Source organism: Protopterus annectens, chromosome 2.part2 (genome assembly GCF_019279795.1).
Source record: "Protopterus annectens isolate FY-2018-M chromosome 2.part2, PAN1.0, whole genome shotgun sequence".
Lineage (NCBI taxonomy): Eukaryota > Metazoa > Chordata > Ceratodontiformes > Protopteridae > Protopterus > Protopterus annectens.
The window spans coordinates 580,343,477-580,364,688 of NC_056730.1; the positions used below are offsets into that span (position 1 = coordinate 580,343,477).

The window sequence follows — 21,212 nt, forward strand, 5'->3', positions numbered from 1 at the left end:
CCCTCACCAGGGGAAGTCCCCAGAGACTCTTTAGTCCATGCTTGCCCCCCCCCCCCCGGGCTTCTGTATGCTTATCCCCCATTGCCACTCATTCCAAAGTTTCTTCAGAAAGCTTGCCGACTATGGTGCAAAGTGATCCTAATTATCCCGTTTTGGCCTTGTCAGGTTTGGTTCCCATTCCTTTGGTCTCATCTATTAGCTCCCCCATGGGTTCTGGATCCCTGCCTGGATCTAATTTCCCATCCGTCGGGGACATGTCCACCCGATCTGGGCAGCCTCAAGCTTGCAGCTTGGTTGCTCCAGTTCTGTTAATTGCCAGGACTCCCGGTCTTTCATCCCACGTCAAATCGATTCTAGTGGCCTCTCTTAAAGATTCCACTAGAAAACTATATTGCAGTAAATGGAAGCGCTTTTCCATTTGGGCTTCACAGAGAGAAATAGATCCGTTTACAGCTCCTGTTCCAGCGGTGTTGGACTTCCTGTCTAGTATTTTTCAGCAAGGAGCTAGTTGCTCCACAGTGAAAGTACAATTGGCAGCCATTTCCAGTTTTCACGTTGGCAAAGACAACATGGCCTTAGCCTCCTCTAGGCTGTGTAAGGCTTTTCTCAAAGGTACTTTCTGCTATGGCCCCCTGTCAGGGATTCTGTACCTCCTTGGGACTTTACTTTTGTTTTACAGGCGTTGGTTGCCCCTCCTTTCGAACCTGCAGCGTCGGTGGACTTAAAATTTTTGTCCTGGAAGATAGCTTTCCTAGTAGCCATCACTTCGGCTAGGAGAGTTTCTGACCTTCAAGCTTTTTCTGCCATGCCTCCCTATTTGGTCTTCCATAAGGATAGGGTTTCCCTCCGTACTAACCCTTCTTTCTTACCTAAAGTGGCATCTGAAGCAAACATAAACCAGTCCATTAATCTGCCCGTTTTCTATCCCAACTTTCAAAATAAAGGTGAATACAAGCTCCATTTGTTGGATGTTCATAGACAACTTCGTTTTTATCTTTATAGAACAAAGTCTTTCCACAAGACGGACCAATTGTTTGTTTCTTTTTCGAAAGCATTTATGGGAAAAGCTGTTTCTAAAGGTTCTTTAGCCAGATGGATCACTCTTTGCATTTCACATGCTTACATAGCAAAAGGTTTATTACCTCCTGGTATAGTTAAGGCTCACTCTACCAGGTCCATGGTGACTTCTGCTGCTTTTTGGTCCAGGGTACCCTTGGACGATATTTGCGCAGCAGCGACATGGACCAATTCACATACCTTCATTTCCCATTACAAATTGGATCTGATTTCGAGGGGTTGAGCATCCTTTGGCTCTGCGGTGCTCAGGAATATCCTTCCATAAGGGCCTCCCAGGCTCGGAGTAGCTGGGGACTCTGTTCCACAGGTTGCAGATAAAATGAAGTTAACTACTTCAGATAAAGAAGTTATGTACTCACCATAACATTCCATCTGAGTAGTTATACTTCATTTTTCTGCAACATTCCCTCCCTCCATCCCCCGAACCTCATCCTGTTTTCAGGTTGGTCATTGGGTTGAGTTGCATATATATTGTTAGTTGCAGCAAACTCGATCTGAGGGAAGATAGGAGATGATAGGGCATTATGGGTAAGAGGAGGAGCTCGGAGCTTGGAGCAGATGCTAGAAAAACCGTTGCCGGCTCGGATCCGATACGGATGTGTATACCCACAGGTTGCAGAAAAATGAAGTATAACTACTCATATGCAATGTTATGGTGAGTACATAACTTCTTTTTTTTCCTCAGTAAAATGTTAATATTTTGAGACAAGGTACTCACAAATGTGGAAGATGTAAAGCTTGTCAATTCATAGAAAATAGTAACACTTTTATCCATCCATTTACAGGCAAGAGCTATATATTTAATGTCAAAGCTACTTGCAACAGTGAACATCTTGTATATCTAGCATGCTGTCACCTTTGCCCTTGTTTCTACCGATGCAAAACTGATCAGCGCTTGAAATACAGGGTTTTACTTCATTTATGCGATATTCGACAGAATGATATGAAAAATGCACTGACATCTCACATTAACTCAAATCCAACCCATTATTTTAGCATTAAAGCTATAGAATGTGTGCCGATAGGACATAGAGCTGGGGATGTTCACACCAACATGGAGATTTGTGAAATTAGGTGGATAAGCAACTTAAGAGCCAACCTCCCCCCAAGGCTTAAATGCCATGGTTCCATTGAAACCTATTCTGAAGCAGAAATGTCTTTCCGTTGGCTAAAAATGGAGGCTTGCTTACCTCCAGGCAAGTGATTGACAGTCTGTGGTAGGAGGAACTAATAATGAAGGAATTAACCTGATTGGTGAATCTTTGTTTAAGGATGTGGAATGAAGCACAGGAAGTCATGATCTGAAGAAGGCAATCCTGCCAAAAGTGCTTATTTGATGCTTCATCGGCTTTTAAACTTTTGTGACAGTTTTAGTGAGTTTTTTTAATTTGTTTATTAAAGTTGGAACATTTTAGTTGTGGTGGTGTACTTATATCTCTTTGCCTTGTTTTGTACTTTGTTCTGAGACACCTTTAGTAGTGGGGACTTATCTTTTGCCATTAGTAGTACAATGGGCAGTTCATTTGGGTCCAAAAACTTGTGCTCAGTACTGAAAATGAGTGCAGCACAGACTGGCTAGAACAAAAACTGAACAATAGTAGAAGTGTAAGTAAACCGATACTGAACACCAACATGCCCAGCAAAGTTAACTTTACAAGCATCCCCAAAATGCATGTAGCTGAAAATAAGATGACAGTCAATTCAGAGTCATTCTGATAGACACTAAACGTTGAACACAAAAGTGTGATTTGTTTGATTTGTGTTTAAATATCAATGCTGCAATATCAAACAAAAATCACTTTTTCTCGAGGTACAGAGTTAACATGTTTAAGCAGTATCCATGCATGTTTGGTAGGGGTGTACTCACTCTGCTGCAGTAAAAGCTTTCGGACTGAAAACATGAGTAGTTCACTGTTTCACTATCAATTTGATACTTAATACTGCACTTGTAAGTGTTCATCATAGAAATCTCAAAATCAAGCACAACAGATATGTTATTACCATAGCAGCTAATCTACAAAGGACTGGGTTCCTTCTCCCTAGTGGTCATAATTCAGCACCTTTTTCCTCAAAGATTCCCACACTTGGGAGGTTGGTCATTGTCTAGCACCAATGTAAAACAAAACATCACCCTCTGGCAACATAAGTGCACTTAATGTTTTCAACCTGCCAGTTCACTCCAACCATTAGCATCCACACTTCCTTCAACTTAAAAAAAAAAAAATAAAAAATAATAATGAAGAGTTGACACCAAAACTGCTAGCTAGTAATATAGGAGTACGTACCTGCTCTAGTAAAAGGGAACTCACACAGCAGAGGCTAAATGGAGAAGTTGTTGAAGCAGAGAGGGATGGCAAGATTGTGCTGAGCTCCCATTAAGGAGCGTCTCCCTCAGAAACCAACTGACCACATAAAAACATGTCCATTAATATCTAACCCAAGAAACCCTCCCTGATAGGTCAGGTTTTGTCAACAGCTACTACTGGGTTGAATCCCAAACAGTAACTGTATGAGGAAGGCAGTAGCCAGACAACATCTTAAGAAGCAGGCTTCAGAAGCAGAGACCTGTAGGACAGACATACCAAAGGAAGATTTTTAGTGTCGTGGATGACTCACTACTTGTGAAGGTTTTTAATGAAGACCAGGTTGATGATGTTTACACACCTACAATGGAGACGTATTTGAAATATGCGTAGTTGTCATCACCTTTTCGTGCGATAGACTATGACCACATCATTGTCCAGTTTGCCATCTGGTGGCAAAAGACACAGTTGTTAATCCACTTGGAAAGAGCTTGCTTTACTAACTTTTACTTTGGTTCTTAACTTGGGAAGGAATCCTAGTCTTACTATTCCACCTTATATGAATATATTGGGTAACTGATTTGTATTTTTCTGAAGTAGTTATTTTAGATCTTTTGTTACGACTTGCATTTTTTTCTGCACTTATTACACAGTTAAAATTTGATGTAAATGAAGCTTGCCATGATCTGTAGTTCATCTTGTTAGTTCAATTAAAACATCTGTGCAGAGAAAAGTTTAAATGTTAGTTATTCATTTACCTCATAGCGTTTTCATTAAATAGTTTTGAAAGTGACATTATATAGCAGCACTGTTTTGGTTAACCTAGGAGATTAAACATTCTTTGCAAGATTTTTGAAACAATAATGGTACTATTTGTAGTAGTTTATTAGCCAGCACCAGGTGAAAATAAACACACAAGTAACTGAAGTGTAATTATTATGAATTTGCTGTGTATTCATTGTTTACTTGTACAGACACTCTTAATTTAAAAGTTGCCGAGTAATTAAGTGACTTCCATTTTATTTTTCAGATGGTACAAGCTACATTCAAAACCAGGCAAGAAAGAAAAAGAGAGGGGAGAGATCCAGATAATGATACAGTTCACTCGTAACAATTTAACTGCCAGCATGTTTGACCTTTCGATGAAGGATAAGCCACGGTCCACTTTTGGCAAGTTGAAAGACAAGATGAAGGGGAAGAAGAAGCATGACATGGAATCTGCATCAGCGGTTATCCCTAGCAACATTGGAAAACTTGACAGTGATGAAGATGATGAAAAGGATGACAAGAAATCAAGATCCAAAGGTTTTTTCCTTAAGGCCAAACTTCACAAGTCATCCTTGAGCAAATCTAACACTTCCCTGACATCAGACAAAACAGTTGCATCTGTGGGAGATGTCACATCAATTCAAGTTGGGTTATCAGATGTTTTGGCTGAAGATGCAGTCAGATCCGGGAATACCAGTGATCTTGCTAATGACATTCCTGGTAGGTACAAGAACGTAACATTTTATTTTGTAGTTGCTCCACCCAATTATATGGAAGAAGCAACTCGTGTAAGCAACTTAGAATAAAAATAGTGAGCAGTGAATTAGCAGCAACAGGCTAGGTCCAGTGATGATGGGACAGACCTTTGTTTTGTAAGCAAGTAAGTACAGTCACTAACTGCAACTAGAGTAAATCCAGCAGGAGCTGAACAAGTAGCCATACATGTTTTATACACAGCCATGGTTTCAGATTGTCTGAAAATGAAGGGTTTGCCTCTGAGACACTGTCAGAGTGCAGTAATTCTTACTGTATATCATGCAGACTGAAATATGTCAAAATACCTTTCATGACAAATAGATTAGATGATTTGATGAATGGGTATTACTCATCTTATCTGCATGTGCTAGATATTTTTCTATTACCTAAAAAGAGTATGCATCTATCTGTACAGTTGAAAAATGTTTACTTGTGATTTCATTGCTATGACTAACTATACCAGATATGTGCTAAATTTGTGAGTAAAATTCCAAAGTAAAGTAAAAAACTGTAAAATTCCTCAAGTTTACTTATAAATTCTCTCTTACTGTAAATAATATTGTAAATGTGGAGCTTTTCTCCCTGGGCCTCTACTGAAAATGGACATGTATCCAGTTGGACTAGCCCGGTCAACAAATGTAAAATAAAATGTAAAATAAAATAAATTTGTAGTAGAATGTATAAGTGATGGAGCAACATCAGAGATCCATCTCATTTAAAAGCAAAAATGATTACCTTTTGACAAGACTGATTCAGTCCTAAAGGTAAAGAAATCAGCTTGTAGTACTCTGGAAGAGGAGCTGACTACAACAGCCAGAAGCCAGCATTGTTAAGTATTACTTTTCTTATTGTTCTTATAAGAAAGGCTAATAAAACCTAGTTCTTGAAGAACACATCTTGTATTACACAACCTGCATTAACTACTCATTAGGTGGCGAGATACCTTTAGAACAATTTGTGACCCTGGTCAAAATAGAGACTGAACCCTTTAGGCATCCTCTGTCTGTCTGGTTCTAGTGCTGCTCCTGGAGTTGACATTAAAAGTTGGGAGTCTAGCCTGCCCACTAGGGCTATATGTATGCCTACCTTCGTGAAGGGAGAACCACGCATTGTGGTATATGAAGGCATTCAAGTGCTGGTGAAGGTAGAGGTACCAGGCTCTTGTATTAAAGTGAGCATGTCTGTTGCACTTTGTACTCTAGCTTTGGAGAGTCCTAAAAAGAAAAGCCAAAACAAAAAGCATATTTCTCCCTATTTAATTCCATCTTGTAGAGAGTCTAAAGAGGAATGATATTCTTTTGCTAACAGTCTGTTTGAGGTTTTCAGTCTTTGCAGTCTGCCCTCTGTTCTCTTCTTGGAAAAGGAAGAGGTCGTTTCTTCCTTTTATCAGTGACTCTCAGTCTAATGTCGAAGAGACTGGTCTGGATTATGGCTTCCATGAGTCTCTGACTCTTTAGAGAATAATTCTTCAGCTTCTGTAGTAGAGGAAGTTTCATTTTTAGACACTGTTGGTGGAATAAAAGTCCTCTTCTAGTGGGGAAAAAAAAAAAGAATTCTGAGGACCCCTCCCCAAAAAACAAAATTATGCTGTGATCATTTGCAGGTAAACAGCCATAAGCCTTTAGACATTCCTTCTGTAGTAGTTACTTTGGATGTCACCTTTACAGCATCATATCTACTTGACAGTCTTTGTAAAGAGCCACAGACCCATAAGTTCCTATTTCATAATCATGTGGATGATTAATCTGTGATTTTCTTAGCCAAGGATACTGGATTTAAATGTTTTTCTGTTTCTAATTCTGTGCCTTTGGATAAGAATGGAAGAGCTTTTGGCAGATATGGGAAGAAAGTTTTTTTATTTATTTATTTGTTTTTTTTTTTCATATTACTGTACCAGCACCCCAAGTCTACCAGCTGATCTGTCTTACATATTACTCCTCTATTGCTGGGGTCAGTTGTGGATACTAAGGGTGTTCTGACGGCTTGGTCGTCTTTTCATTCATCTGCCTTTTTTTTCCTTTTATATGTCCTACCCACTCCCATCCTTGAGCTTGTCGACTATGTCAGAGAGTAACTTCCTTCTTTGGGCTACAGCTCCCCTTAGGGAGTGTCAGTGATTGAATGCCTTCCCACCCAGTATGTGCACACTTATCCCTCTCTGTTGGTTCATTGATCCCAGGTCACCTGGGACTGTAGTCATGGCTTTTTTTTTTTTTTTTTAACACTCGCTAGTTTTGTCCTCTCCTGCACTTTTACTAGCTTATTAGTCTAGCACTTTACCAGACTTCTTGTAGCAATTATTGTAGCCCACAAAAGTGCTACCAGCGCTAAACGTTCTACAAGGAAACAGCTCCAGTACTTATTATTAACTCCCACCCCTCCAGGCTTGTCTAAAGGTCAGTTCCCTGTGCTTTCTCCTATTAACCTGGTGAACTTTGGCATCCTGAGGCAATGTAGCAACTGCCTCATGTACACTGACAACCCTCTCCTCTTGCCTCCCAACACTCAGACTTGCGAGAGATGCACTTATATATCCAAATTGGAAGCCACGCACTCTCCAGCCAAAACTGGAATAGCTGGTCAAGAGGAGAAGGTCAACAGTTGCATCACACCACATGGAACACACAGCCCTCCAGAATAAACACCAGCACTGCCTTCACATAAAAACACAAGCCACACAACCACCTTATTGGAGGCTCTCAATAAAAATCTACCCAAACAGCAGAGCCCTCCAAGGCAGAAACGCACTCAACCACCAAAACACAACACTAATCACAAGACACACAACTCTCCTAAACAGTGTGACACTCAACCAAGGCCCCTAAAGCAAAACAGCATGCCCAACACACTAGTCATAGATGACTCGATAGTGAGGCACATTGATGTCCCATTCACTAGGTTGAATAAGAAGAAAGTAACAGTCAGCTGCCTGTCAAGCACCAGGATCCACTACATAACACACGCACTCAGGTCCCTCCTCAAATATGACTGCCATTGTACATGTGGGTGTGGATGACCTGAGATGTACCTCCCTGGACTACATGAAGAGAGACATGGACAAACTCTCAGATTATGTAGCTCAGGCGGCTATGACCCTAGCGCTGAGCAGCATCCTATTGTCATGCAGAATGATGCCACAGTACAAGCAGAAAATGATTGATTTTAACAATTGGCTAAATTTCTGGTGTCATTCTAAGGGGATCCAGTATCTGTCTGCCTGGGATGATATGATTGACAGATCTCGATGCTTTGCCAGAGATGGGCTGCATCTGTCACCCCTGGGCTTCTGGATACTGGCCAAGGCTCTTGCCACTCCTATAGTGCCTTTTCTAGGCGGTGTTCCAAAGACCAAATTACCACCATAACAGCTACAAACAAATGCAATCTGAGAGTCATGCTACTCAATGCTAGAAGTCTAAATCTCAATATGTACTTGCTCGAAGCACTCCTTAAAATGGAGAACATCGATATTTGTGCTGTAAAAGAGACCTGGTTCAAGGCAGCAGAAAGCACCGCTGCACTACCAGGCTACTCATTCCGTACCTTTTGGCCCAAGAACTTGGACCGAAGCTCCAAAGGCGGTGGTGTTTCCATATTCATAAAGTATGCACACACCTCCAGACTGGTAGCCCAACATACCGCATCTGTGATACTTCAGGTGCAGCTAACATTGGGTAAGACAGCGATTTAGGTCGTAGCTTGCTTTAGGTCCCCAACCATATCCCAAGACTCACACTCCATGTTCCTAAGTACCCTGGAGAATATTAGGGTCCATCCTGACACTCTCATACTGGGCGACTTCAACTACCCCTCCATTAACTGGGAAAACTACTCCTGTACCAGTACACTTGCCCAATGTTTCCTGGAATTCATTAATTTCAATGCCCTGGGCCAGCTCGTTCTTACCCCCACTAGAGGTAACAGCATCCTTGACCTGATCATTACTAACATGGGCGACTGTTGCTCTACACCGATAGTCAACTCCTCATTGGTTAGATCCGACCACAAGCTAATTACCTTGGAAGTCCACCCCCCCCCCCCCCCACTGCAAAGGTAACCACCATGAAAAACTTCTCCAAAGCTAACTTTGGGCTCCTAAAAACAGAGGTGGCTAACTTCACAGCACCCATGCAAATGGAGAATAGTTGCATGACCTCCGAATCATACACCAGTGCAATGTACGAACACGTACACAAATGCATGGGTCTCGCCATACCCAGTAGAAGCACAACGCTGTCCTCCAAAAAAAGAGAAACCAATCTGGTAGTCCCTTGCCATAAACAAACTCTACAATGGAAGGAGGAAACTGATGCGGAATAAGGTGAAGTTCCAAGACTGGAAAAACTCCCTTATCAGCCTCAACAAAAAGTTGAGATCCCTCATCAAATCCTCTAAAGCTTGCTATGAAAACAGAATTGCAGCAGATAGTAAAGACAACCACAAGGCCTTCTATAGTTATGTAAAGAATATCCACGGCAGTACCCATATTTGCTCTGAACTACTGCACAATCGTACCTCCTATACCGAGCCAGCAGATATTGCCAATAATATTGGCTGACAGATTCAGTGCCAACCTTACCTCCCCCCCCAAAGGACGAATCACAGTACCAGTAGATTGCCAGCCACCCAGTATTAATGCTGCACAGGTTAAAACAGCACTGTCCAAGGCCAGGAATACAGCTTCTATGGGACCTGACAGTATCCCTGGCTGTGCTGTACATGAACTACAGAGTGAACTGCACCTCACCTGTGTGCCCTGTTCAATCTCAGCCTCACCTCAGACTTTGTCCCTACCGAATGGTGCACTGCTACAGTCATCCCTCTTCACAAAGGAGGAGCAACTACAGACCATGGGAGCTATTGCCCCATTAGCCTGACGAGTCTGATATGCAAAGCTGTGGAACACATCATCATGGACCTAATAAACGAAGATATAGGGAATCTCCAAACTCTGGATCCCACACAGTTTGGTTTTGTGAAGGGTAGATCATGCCCACTCAACTTCGACTTCGAGTCAAGTCGCCAGAGCTGTGGATGAAGGCAAGGTAGTTCATACAGCCTACCTTGATCCGGCCATTCCCCACTCAGGAATCACAGAAAAACTCACTAAGCTAGGCATCAACCCCTATATCACTAGGTGGGTTGCATACTGGCTTAGAGATAGAACCCACAGTGTGAAAGTAGCTGACTCCAAGTCAGACTGCTGACCAGTCACAGTCACGGGTGGAGTCCCACAGGGTTCGGTCCTGGGTCCTCTCCTGTTTGCTGTCTACTTCTCAGAAGTCCAGGCCAACATGAAGGGACTCTGGCTGACAAAGTTCATGGCAATTGCAAGTTGGGAGCTATTATTAACATTCCAAGTGATGTTGACATCCTACAGAAAGGCCTCACTGAGACCAATGACTGGTGTCAGAACCATGGCCTTAAGCTCAATGCCAAAAAATGTGTCGTCGTCCCCCTTGGAAAAAAACAGGTTCTCATGAATTACCACATCGATGGTACTCCACTGAACACAGAAGGCGGTATAAGATATCTGGGAATACAGGTTGACAGCAACCTCTCTTTTGACCACCACATTGCCACTGTGGTCAGAAAGTCTTATGTGGCACATCTCATTGCTAAGGGTTTTGCATCCAGGAAGAAAGAGGTCATTGTCTCCCTCTACTCTTCCCTCATTAGGCCACTCGTCGAGTACATTGCCCCATTTGACATGTACCTCACTAGACACCTGCAAGAACTGGAGAGGCCTCAGAAGTACTTCACAAAGAGGATCCTAGGCCTTAAACACTTGTCCTATATGGACAGACTTAGAAAACTCCAACTATTCTCTGTCTCATATAACCTACTTAGAGACAATCTCTGCTTGTCTTACAAACCGTTGTCTGACCCAGCTGTGTTGGAAATGTTACATTTAAAGAAATCCAGATCCCTCCGCACCACACCCTCCAGAGACCTCAACCTCATTACCACAATCAACAGAACATGCTGGAGGGACAGGTTCATATCCCGGAGACTGCCCATGCTATATGGAATAGACTTCCCATATATGTCAAGCAGAGCACCTCAATGGCCCTCTTCAAGAGATATCTTGATGAGTGGATGGGAAATAGAAAATTCACCCTGGGCATCTCTCCAGTGGCTCTACTCGACAGATGCACTGGGAACTAAAGTCAAGTGGCATGATGCCAGGGTAATCCTATGGGCTAGGCTTGTAAAGACTCCGGGGGCATTAGCTTAGTACACACCTATGAACACCTTTATTGAATTGTCATGTAAGACATGGGATAACATACGTTTATGTAAAAGAAAACAAACCATATTAACATGTTCATAATTACAAACCTCATCAGTTACATATATTCCTTTGTACAATTGTCTTTAATCTAGCATTACTTAACATGCAAAATTCTTGCTTTCCCTTAAAGGTCACTCCTCCTCCAAAATCTTATTGTGAATGATTTGTTCCCACAGTTTGCATTTTTTTCTGCGTAAATTGCTCCTGCCCTTTTCTAAAGATCCCACCTCCAGTTCTTTTACCTCTGGTATAGTATTCACTACTTGAAATACAGTTGGTTTACACTTTAATTTCCATTTTTACTAATTGCTTTTTAGCAGCCACCAGAATTTAAACTTAAAAAGGCTTTGCTATGTCTAGGCAATTCAGATCCTTTATCCCAGCTCAAAATATAATTTCGTTAGTTACACCCATTTGCTCACCCAATATTTCTGAGAAAGCATTCAATAGGAAATTTTTTAAATCTGCCAACTCGTTACACTTCCAAAACATATTTTCCCAATTACCTGTTTCTTCCCCATCACACTTCCAGTACTGAATTGTAACCTTGTGCTGTGTATAGGAGCCTTAACTGTGTAGCCCTGAATTATCCCTTTAGATCAGGTAATCCCAAGCCACCTTTTCCTACTGGAAGGATCATCTTATCCCACTTGACCCATGCCCTCCTAAGTAAAATTCTTCAATTCTGTATAATTACTATCCATCACTAATCACATTGCCACAGTAGTCAGGAAATCCTGTGTGGCACACCTCATCGCAAAAGGTTTTTCATCCAGGAAAAAATAGGTAATTGTTCCCCTCTACTTGGCACTTATTAGACCTATTATAGAGTACAACGCCCCTTTTGGAATGTACCTCACAAGACATCTGCAGCAGCTGGAAAGGCCACAGAAGTATCTCACAAAGAGGATTACTGGCCTCAAACAGATACCCTACACTGACCGTCTTAAAAAAAACTTCAGCTTTACTCTGTAGCATATCGCCTACTCCGAGGAGATCTCTGCCTAACATATAAAGCTATGTTAAACCCAGAGCTGTTGGACATGCTACACCTAAAGAAATCCCAATCCCTCTGAGCTACACGCTCTAGGGACCTAAACCTTGTCACCACAATAAACAGGACATGCTGGATGGATAGATTCCTGTCCCTGATACTTCCTATACTATGGAACAAGCTACTCATTTATGTCAGGCAAAGTTCCTCATTAGCACTCGTCAAGAAAAGTCTTGATGAGTGGATGGGAAATGCAGCCTGGGGATCACTTCTGTGGCTCTTCTCAACAGCGGCACAGGAAATTATCTTTCTTGGGTGGCGTAAGCCAGGAAACCTTGTTGGCTAGGCTTACTTAGGCCCTTGGGCTGATAGCCTAGTACCTACCTGTGAACATCTTGTCCTATAGTTGATAAAAAAAAATGTGCCTAACCAGAGTAAAAGTAAAGGGCCTAAAAACATTTTCACTGTTTGTATCTGGCTCTGCATATCCATAAACAACAGCTTCCAGTTTTTCATTTTTGTATTATCCTTTGTTTAGTATTTTCCTGCATATCCTTAGCAGCCATAACACAATCCGTTTTAAAACCATACTCCTAAATACTTCATTTTATCATGTTCCCATAAATATGGTCTCTTTTTTACTTCATTACCCTGCATTTTTATCTTAGTTGTTATCTGTGCATGATCTGAAAAAGCGATTGGATGATTGTTGAAGCTTTCAATTAAATGCATTTGTTCCTGTGAAATATAATTTCTGCCTAGTCTAGCCCACTTATTGTACACCTTGGGGAATCATTAAATTCTCTGAATTCCTACCAAATTGTCTTCCATACCAAGTATTTGCATACAGTTTTACAGAAATATACCCTTTTTTATTATATTTTCCCTTCTAGGTCCCACAAATACATCTTCACTATTGCAAATCAAGTTCCAGTCCCCATCTATAAGCAATATTCCTTGCTGAAAGCCGATTATTTCTCCCAAATTTTCTTAAGCCCCAAAATATCAGTGCTATTTGAAACATAAATACATGTCAGTGTAGATGTTCTTCGTGTTTCACTGTTGCAGTCATCACATTTGGGTTATCCCTGCCAAGGTAGCCCTCGGCTTGCCCGAATACCAGAGGCTTAGTATTTCTGCGTTGGTTGCTGTCGCTTCAGGACTGACGTCATGTCGTCAGTAGTATAAAGTAAGGCAACCAACACCATTACATCAGTCTTTCTTGCTATGGAGCCCAAAGCAGAAGCAGTTCGCACGAGTGCTGGTCGGCCACTACCTGAGTTTCGTCTACCGAAGTGAAGCTGAAGTCTTCTAAAACTTAGTACTCTGTTGGGGATCCTTTTTCCTGCACTAACTGATGTCAGAAAAAGTTAACAATTGTCTTGCTTGTGGAAAGCAAACACCACACCGAGACTTTCATTCTTACTGCATCACTTGCGTAGGCCCAGACCACGGCGTTCCCCACTGTTGCTTCTGTGCTTTGTTCAACTACAGAACTATCCATCGTCGGGACCTTATTGTAGCTAGATATTTTTGCTTACAGTCCTCGAACTCCAATATGGCTTCGGTAAGCCATCTGACAGCAGATCTTCCAAAAAAACGTAAAGACGCACAGGTCCAAACCTACCGATGACGCTCCCGTTAAGCTAGTCGTCAGTTCTCCGGTCCTCAGTGAGGCACTTTTGCAGCCCCTGATGCCTGCTTCTGTGGATTTGCAGGCCGCTACCAAGTCCCTTTTGGAGTCCAGTATGCCACAAAATTCTTCTTTGACTAAGGATCCTGTGGTCGTCTCTACCTTGGATGGGTCCGGAGCCATTGAGCAGGCACTGGCTTCCAAGGAAGTCCTTCACACTACCAATTCTTGACACAAACAGATGTCTTCTTTTGTGACTACCGTTCTTTCAAAAATGACAGAGTTTCTTAGGACCAGGGTACGAACCACACCCAAGAAACAGACAACCCAGTCTCAGACACCTGCTTCCTTGCCTTAGTCTCAAATGCTTAAAATGGCGGAAGACCTTATGCTGATCAGCGAAAGCCAATCTACCCCCTCCAAAAGGGAAAGAGTGTGCAGAATCTAAAAAGTTACAAGAGTTCTGCAAGTCAAGTAATTAAACACACCTTGCACTGTGGCTTTGATGCCCTAGAAGTGTCTTGCAGTGCAGCAGTCAATGGATCTGTCCTTAGAAGGCATGAATGGCTTAAGGAACAGCCCTTGCCAGACCATATTAAATCTAAATTGTTGGATGCCCCCTTGCACTAAGACCACTTATTTGGCACTAAGGCAGAAGAGGTCTTAAAAAAGATGGAAGAAAAAACTAAATCTTTGCAGACAGTTAAGGATTTCTTACAGGTCCAGCCACCCAGGTTCAGCAGGCATTGTCCCACCAAGCACTGGTCCTTTCCTGCTCCCACCAGGCCAGTTCAGCCCAGACCCCGGGGAACCAGACTGCCCACACAGCAACCACAGGGAATGCAGAGATCTAAGCAGTGGACTACCTCCACTTCAAAACCAGAGAGTTGTAAGCCACCCCCTTATGGTAAGAACTCACAATGACTTGCCTCCCCCACCCCCTCCCTCTGCCCACCTTCACTTACCCCTAGGAGGAAATCTCTCCTTTCACGCAAGCACCTGGGCCACCATTACCAACGACTGCTGGGTGCTGGGTTCTCAACATAGTGTCCCAGGGATATGAATTTTCTTTCCACACCCTTCCAACTCCAAAGGGTTCCCAGATCTACCTCCAAACCAGTGGGCAGAGGTGCAAAAGCAAGTCCTTTTCCTGCTCTCTCTGAGGGCAGTAGAGCACGTTCCTGCAGAACAGAAAGGCCAAGGTTTCTATTCTAGAATTTTTCTGGTACCCAGAAAAGAGGGCACCTGGCGCCCCATCTTCGACCTATCTATTCTAAACACCTTCCTGGTGATCCCAAAATTCAAAGTGCTCACTCTCCAGCAGCTGCTACCCATGCTCTCCAAGGATGCTTGGCTAGCCACCCTAGACCTAAAAGAGGCCTACCTCCACATTCCTGTCAGGGAATCATGCAGGAAATATCTCAGTTTCAGGGCAGGATCCCAGCACTTTCAGTTGTCTGTGCTTCCCTTTGGCTTATCTACTGCTCCCAGAGTTTTCACAAAATGTCTGGCTCCGGCCATTGCCTTTTGCAGACAAAGGAATTTTCAGATTTACCCATACTTAGACTACTGCCTAGTTGAGGCAGACAGCCAGGAAAAGCTGCTCAAGCACCTGGCCTTTGTAAAGTCCCTACTAACCTCCCTAGGGTACACACTCAATGAAAAGAAATCCAAACAGGTACCCAACCAAAGGGTTATATTCCTGGGAGCAAGCCTGGACACAGCATCCCAGATGGCATTCCTTACACCAGAAAAGCAAACTTTCCTGACAGCTTACTTCTCTCAACTAGTCACCAGACCCCAGCTATCTGCAAGAAAATCCTGCTAACTCTGGGGTTCATGGTATCTTGCATTCTAGTCATTCCATATGCCAGATTGTATATGAGGAAACTTCAGTGGTACCTAAAAAGCCTTTGGTGTCAACACTCTCAAGACCTGGAGACTCTTATACCTATAATACCTTGCCTCAGAAAAGATTTTCTTTGGTGGGCAACAGCATGCTCCCACAACATGGGACTACCTTTCTCACCACCCCCCGCCACCCAGACTCTCACCACAGACACATCAGACTATGCCTGGGTGCACACCTGGATGGCAGGTGCATACAGGGCCAATGGAGCCCACAGCAAATCCATCTGCACATCAACCAAAAAGAGATGATAGCTGTCCAGCATGCCTTGATAGCTTTCAAGCCCCTTCTCTCCCCAGGGACTCTCCTGATCAAAACAGACAACACCACTGTGATATGGTATATCAACAAGCAGGGAGGAACTCACTCCTACCCTCTATGCAGGCTGTCCATGACCTTTTGGCAGACTGCCTCTGCCGTGCAACTCCACCTGTTAGCACAATTCCTGCCAGGTTCTCTTAACCCTCTGGCAGACCACTTAAGCAGAAATCTTCTGGGCCCACACGAGTGGCAGCTTAACAGAAGAACCTTCACCCTAAATGGGGCACCCCGAAGTTTGACCCCTTTGCCTCCCAATCCAACCATCAACTCAGCAAGTTCTGCACCAGGGGGCATCACTGTATGGCCTGGAAGGTGGATGCCATGTCCTTCCCATGGGTCAATCTATCGGTCTATGCCTTTTTCTCCACTACCTCTCATCCCCAATGTACTGCTCAAAATAATAAAGGAGGAAAAACTAACGATAATTCTTATAGCCCCAGAATGGCCTCGCCAGCACTGGTACCCCTTCCTGCACAGTCTGTCCCCACTGCCACCATGACATCTTCCTCAGATCCCAAACCTCCTGACCCAGAGGGAAGTGGAATCATGCATCCCCAATTGCAGGCACTCAGTTTGGCAGCTTGGCTTATTCCCTAACCCCCCGATCAGTCTGCCAACCTCAGTAAACAGGTTCAATATGTTATACGTGAGGCCATGCGCCCTAGCACTAGAAAGTCTTATCCTGACAAATGCAAAAGGTTCTGCACCTAGATTCAGGCTAAGGGGGCTAATACGGCACAGCCCTCCCTCCATCTCATCCTGGATTACTTAGCTGACCTGCTACACAGTGGCCTCTCTTTTTCCTCTGTTAAAATTCATGCCGCTGCTATCTCTGCTCATGTTCCCACTGAGCAGCCCCTTTTCTCACACCCTTTGATCAAGCAGCTCCTAAGAGTTGCTAGCACGTTGCAGCCACCCAGAAGAACACCATCCCCAGCTTGGGACCTTAACTTTGTGTTGGGAAAGCTCACCATGGCCCCCGTTTGAGCCAGCCTCTTCAGCAGAGCTAAAATTTCTCTCCTGGAAGACAGGTTTCCTTCTGGCCATCACTTCAGCTAGAAGGGTCTCCGAGCTGCAAACACTTATAGCTGTGGAATCCTTCCATCATCTTCCATGCTGACAGGGTGTCCCTCAGGACTAACCCATCCTTTATGCCCAAGGTGGTGTCCAGTGTGGCTCTCAACCACTCCATTCATTTGCCCACCTTTTTTCCTAACCCACAGAACAAGGGGGAAAGGATCCTGCACTCACTAGATGTGTACAGGCAGCTCAGATTCTATCTAGACAGGACTAAATCTTTCAGAAAGTCTGATCAATTGCTGGTTAGCTTTGCTGCAGAAGCAGAAGGCAAAGCCATCTCCAAACAAACCATTTCCAAATGGATAGCACACTGCATCCATTTCTGCTACAACACTGAAAGCCTCCCCCCAAAGGGGTCAGGAGTCTCTCCACCAGAGCAGCCTCCACCTCTGCAGCTTTCCTCAGAGGCGTCCCCACCAGGGACATCTTGGAGGCTGCCACCTGGACATCTGTTCACACCTTTACCAAACATTACCACCTGCCTATCTTCTCCAAATCCAGGGCAGGGTTTGCCTCTTCAGGGCATCCTAGCCAGCCCCTAGTTTCCTTGACTGCCTCCACCCATTTCCTCCGCTTTGGGAATCAACCCAAATGTGATGACTACAACAGTGAAACACGAGGGTCATAGTACAGTTGTGTACACTTACCATAAATGTAGATGTTCGAGTGTATTCACTGTTGCAGTACTTCTTTCCCTCCATCCCCCTCTTCTTTCTTCTTTTCCCTTACAAGGGTCAAATTGGTATTTACTTTCTACTGGTGGGGTTCTTCCACCAGAACCTGGCTCCCACTTGGGGGCTCCTGACAGGTTAGGGTAAGAAAAACTGATGTAATGGCGTTGACTGCCTTACTTTATACTACTGACGACCTGACGTCAGTCCTGAAGCGACAGCAACCGACACAGAAATACTAAGCCTCTGGTATTTTGGCCGGCTGAGCGCTACCCTGGCAGAGGTAACCCAAATGTGATGACTGCAGCAGTGAATACACTCGAACATCTACATTTATGGTAAGTGTACACAACTGTATTTTCTCCTAACTTGCCAGTAAACACAAATCTGCCATCGTTATCTTTCTTTTTCTCCTCTTTTATCACTATTAGAGCTCCTCTAGCAATTAGTATAAGCACTTCTTATTTCCTTTGTTCCTAATTTTCTGCTGAATGTAGGAGGTTACTAAGTACATGGCCTTAAAGCCTTTGTCAGCCTAGCCATTCATGCCCCAGATTTCCAATTATCAGTGCTGACAGGCTAGAACAGCTTTGGTATATGCCAGTGACTTAGGGCATCTACAAACTGCCCCTGTCCATAAGGGCCACAGGTGAAAGCCGGGGCTGAATTTGCAATTTCCCATCCATTGATCTGAATCGCATTTGAATGTACTTAAGAAAGAGCTCTGTTTCACATAGGTTCATAGGTTTACTAGGCTAACTACCACAAGGGCCTTTTTAAGCCTAGCCATCCATCCCAAATCTCTGTCAAGTTTTGGTACCCTTAGTAAGTGTAATCAGGGCTTGAGAGATGAAACGTGACTGGGAAGTCTATTCCAGAGAAAGGGTAATCTCTGAGACACATAACTATCCCTCCAACATGTTTTGTTTGTCACAGACAAGGTTTAGATCCTTAGATCAGGTAATTCTAGTGCTGTTTGTTTTGTGAATGTGTAGCAGGTCCATGTGGGCTGGATCTGATAATTCCTTGAAGATTAGGCATCGATCAGTCCTTCAGTAGTCTATAGGAGACTGAGTATAGGGACAGGGCTTTGAGGCAGTCTGCATAGAGCATATTATTTACAACCTGTATTTTAGTGAGGAACCTCTGTGGCTGCAAATGCCTGGTCAGGTACATGCCGAAGGGTGCATTGTACTCAATTACTGGTCTAATGATGGTTGAGTATAGTGGGTCTGTGATCTCCTTGGATCTGGATGTCGTGTCCTTACTTATGACTTACTGTGCATAGAAGGACTTTCTCATTACCATGGACACATGGTGATCAAAGTTCAGGTTGCTGTCAACCTGAGTTCCCAAGTGCCTTACTACTGGGTTTGCTCTTAGGGGAGTGTTATCACTGTTGTAATTTGCAGGGGTAGTCGTCTTCCCAAAGGATATAATTATGCATTTTTTCACTGAGATTTAGGCCATGGTCCTGGAACCAGTTATTGTCTATGTCAGACCTTTCTGAAAGATATTTACATCTTTGGGGGACTCTGTGATTGCACCAAGCTTACAGCTGTTAGCAGATTTGGTCAGCTAAAGGTCCTCTACATTTGCCTTGACTTCAGAGAGGTATATTCCAAACAAGAGAGGTCCCAGTACTAAGCCCTGTGGGGCAACACTAGTAACAGGCTTCTTGGTAGAGGTGGATTCCCCCACCCTAACTCCATGTGTCCTGTCTGTGAGCCGTTTTGCTATCCATTGGGTGATATAGAGATTTATGCTTAAACTTCTGAGTTTATCTGTAACACAGGAGTGAGGTATTGTGGTAAATGCCCTTGCCAGGTCAAGGTAGGCAGTATGTACTGTTTTGCTCTCCTCCATGGCTGTTGCAAACTTCTTGAAGTCCACCAAGTTTAGTAGGCGTAACCTGCCCTAGATGAAACTACACTGGGATAGGCTCGGTGTTTGAAGATTTCCTGTGTCTTTGTTTTTCATTTCCACAGTAATTCTTTCCAAGGCATTACTTATAAGACTAGTCATACTTACGTATCTGTAGTTCCGTGGATCTGTTGATGGTCTGCCTTTGTGTAGAGTGAAGACAGTTGTAGTCCCCTATTCCATAGGGATGAAGCCTATCTGGAGGCAATAGTTGAATAGAGATGCTAGTGGGCCTGACAGGCCATGTTTCAAGCTGTTTGCATCCTAGGATATTATCAAAACCCATTCATGCAGTGTTTTAGCTCTGGAGAGTACAGTGAGAACCTGTTATTTAGTGATAGTTGGAGGAGAAATGGTAGATGGTATTTCCTGGAGAAAACTGGAGGTGATAGGGGTGAAATTAGAGCTAAATTTATCAGCCAGCAAATTTGCTGTATCCATCCTGAAATCCTTTATTTGTCAAATTCACATGCTAACATACTTCCACTTGTGTCTCCTATAGCATTGCTATTTTCACTGTGCATTTCTTAATATAATTCAGTACTGTTTACTTTTTATCTACACCTGGGAGGCCATTCACATTCCAAAATAATATCAATAGTGTAGTCATTATGATAAGAAGTTATTATTCCGACCTATTAAATATGACAGCATTTTAAAATGTTTTTGTCCGCATTTTGTGTTACATGCACCCACTAATGTTTAGCAGGCTGATCCTTTATACTTTTGTTTCATGTCATCTCCAATTTGAACCTGTGTCTTATTTACAAGACTTTTTTTTAATGATAACTCTAAAATGAACCCCCCCCCCCCCCGGGAACCTGTTAATGTAAAACAAACACACACAGCTATGTACATCTTCAGATAATGAGCTTTAGCTCTCCTGCTAGAAACAATTTTCCCAAATCAACAGCTGCACCCACAGGTTTTACCTAATTTTATGGATATCCTTGCTAAGACACGTTACAGCATGCACTTTTACTTAAACTAATTGCTGTCTGCCCATGTTTTATTTTTATTTCCCTCCCAGAAGTGAAAAGCAGCTTGTATGCTTTCAGAACACACCAACCTTTAGCCTTAAGAAAAAGAGCACTTGATAAAACAAAAAAGCGAGAGTCAGACTGAGCAGTCACAAAAAATAAAAACGAAAACTGTTTTATTAGCGCTTTTGGAGTGGTCAGTGCCTCTCCTTCTTCAGACAAGGTATGAAGCAATTAAGCAGCTTTTTATAAGAAAAAGTTAAACCAATCATTCAATTAAAAAGCCAATTACATTGTGCAATTCTTTAAAAGGGAAGCGTGAAAAACACACTTCCAAGTATATGCAAGACAATAACACAGCAAGTCAACGACATATTAAATACATCCCTGTATGCAGTGAGCTAAATCGCTTCAATAAAAAATGATATATATGTGTATATAATTACTATTATTGCTATGAAATTATATACTTAAAACTTTCTCATACATATGTGGCTCATTA

The 21,212-nt window shown here is 43.0% G+C and overlaps 1 protein-coding gene across 1 annotated transcript in view; it reads left to right on the forward strand.

Moving 5' to 3' along the window:
* The window catches only part of RAB11FIP5 (RAB11 family interacting protein 5), a 2,272,349-nt gene that overhangs the window by 755,009 nt on the left and 1,496,128 nt on the right, over positions 1-21,212 (forward strand). Inside the window, exon 2 of the mRNA XM_044064038.1 lies at positions 4,411-4,868. Coding sequence (XP_043919973.1) covers positions 4,411-4,868 — 458 coding nt within the window. The remainder of the gene's footprint in view (positions 1-4,410; positions 4,869-21,212) is intronic.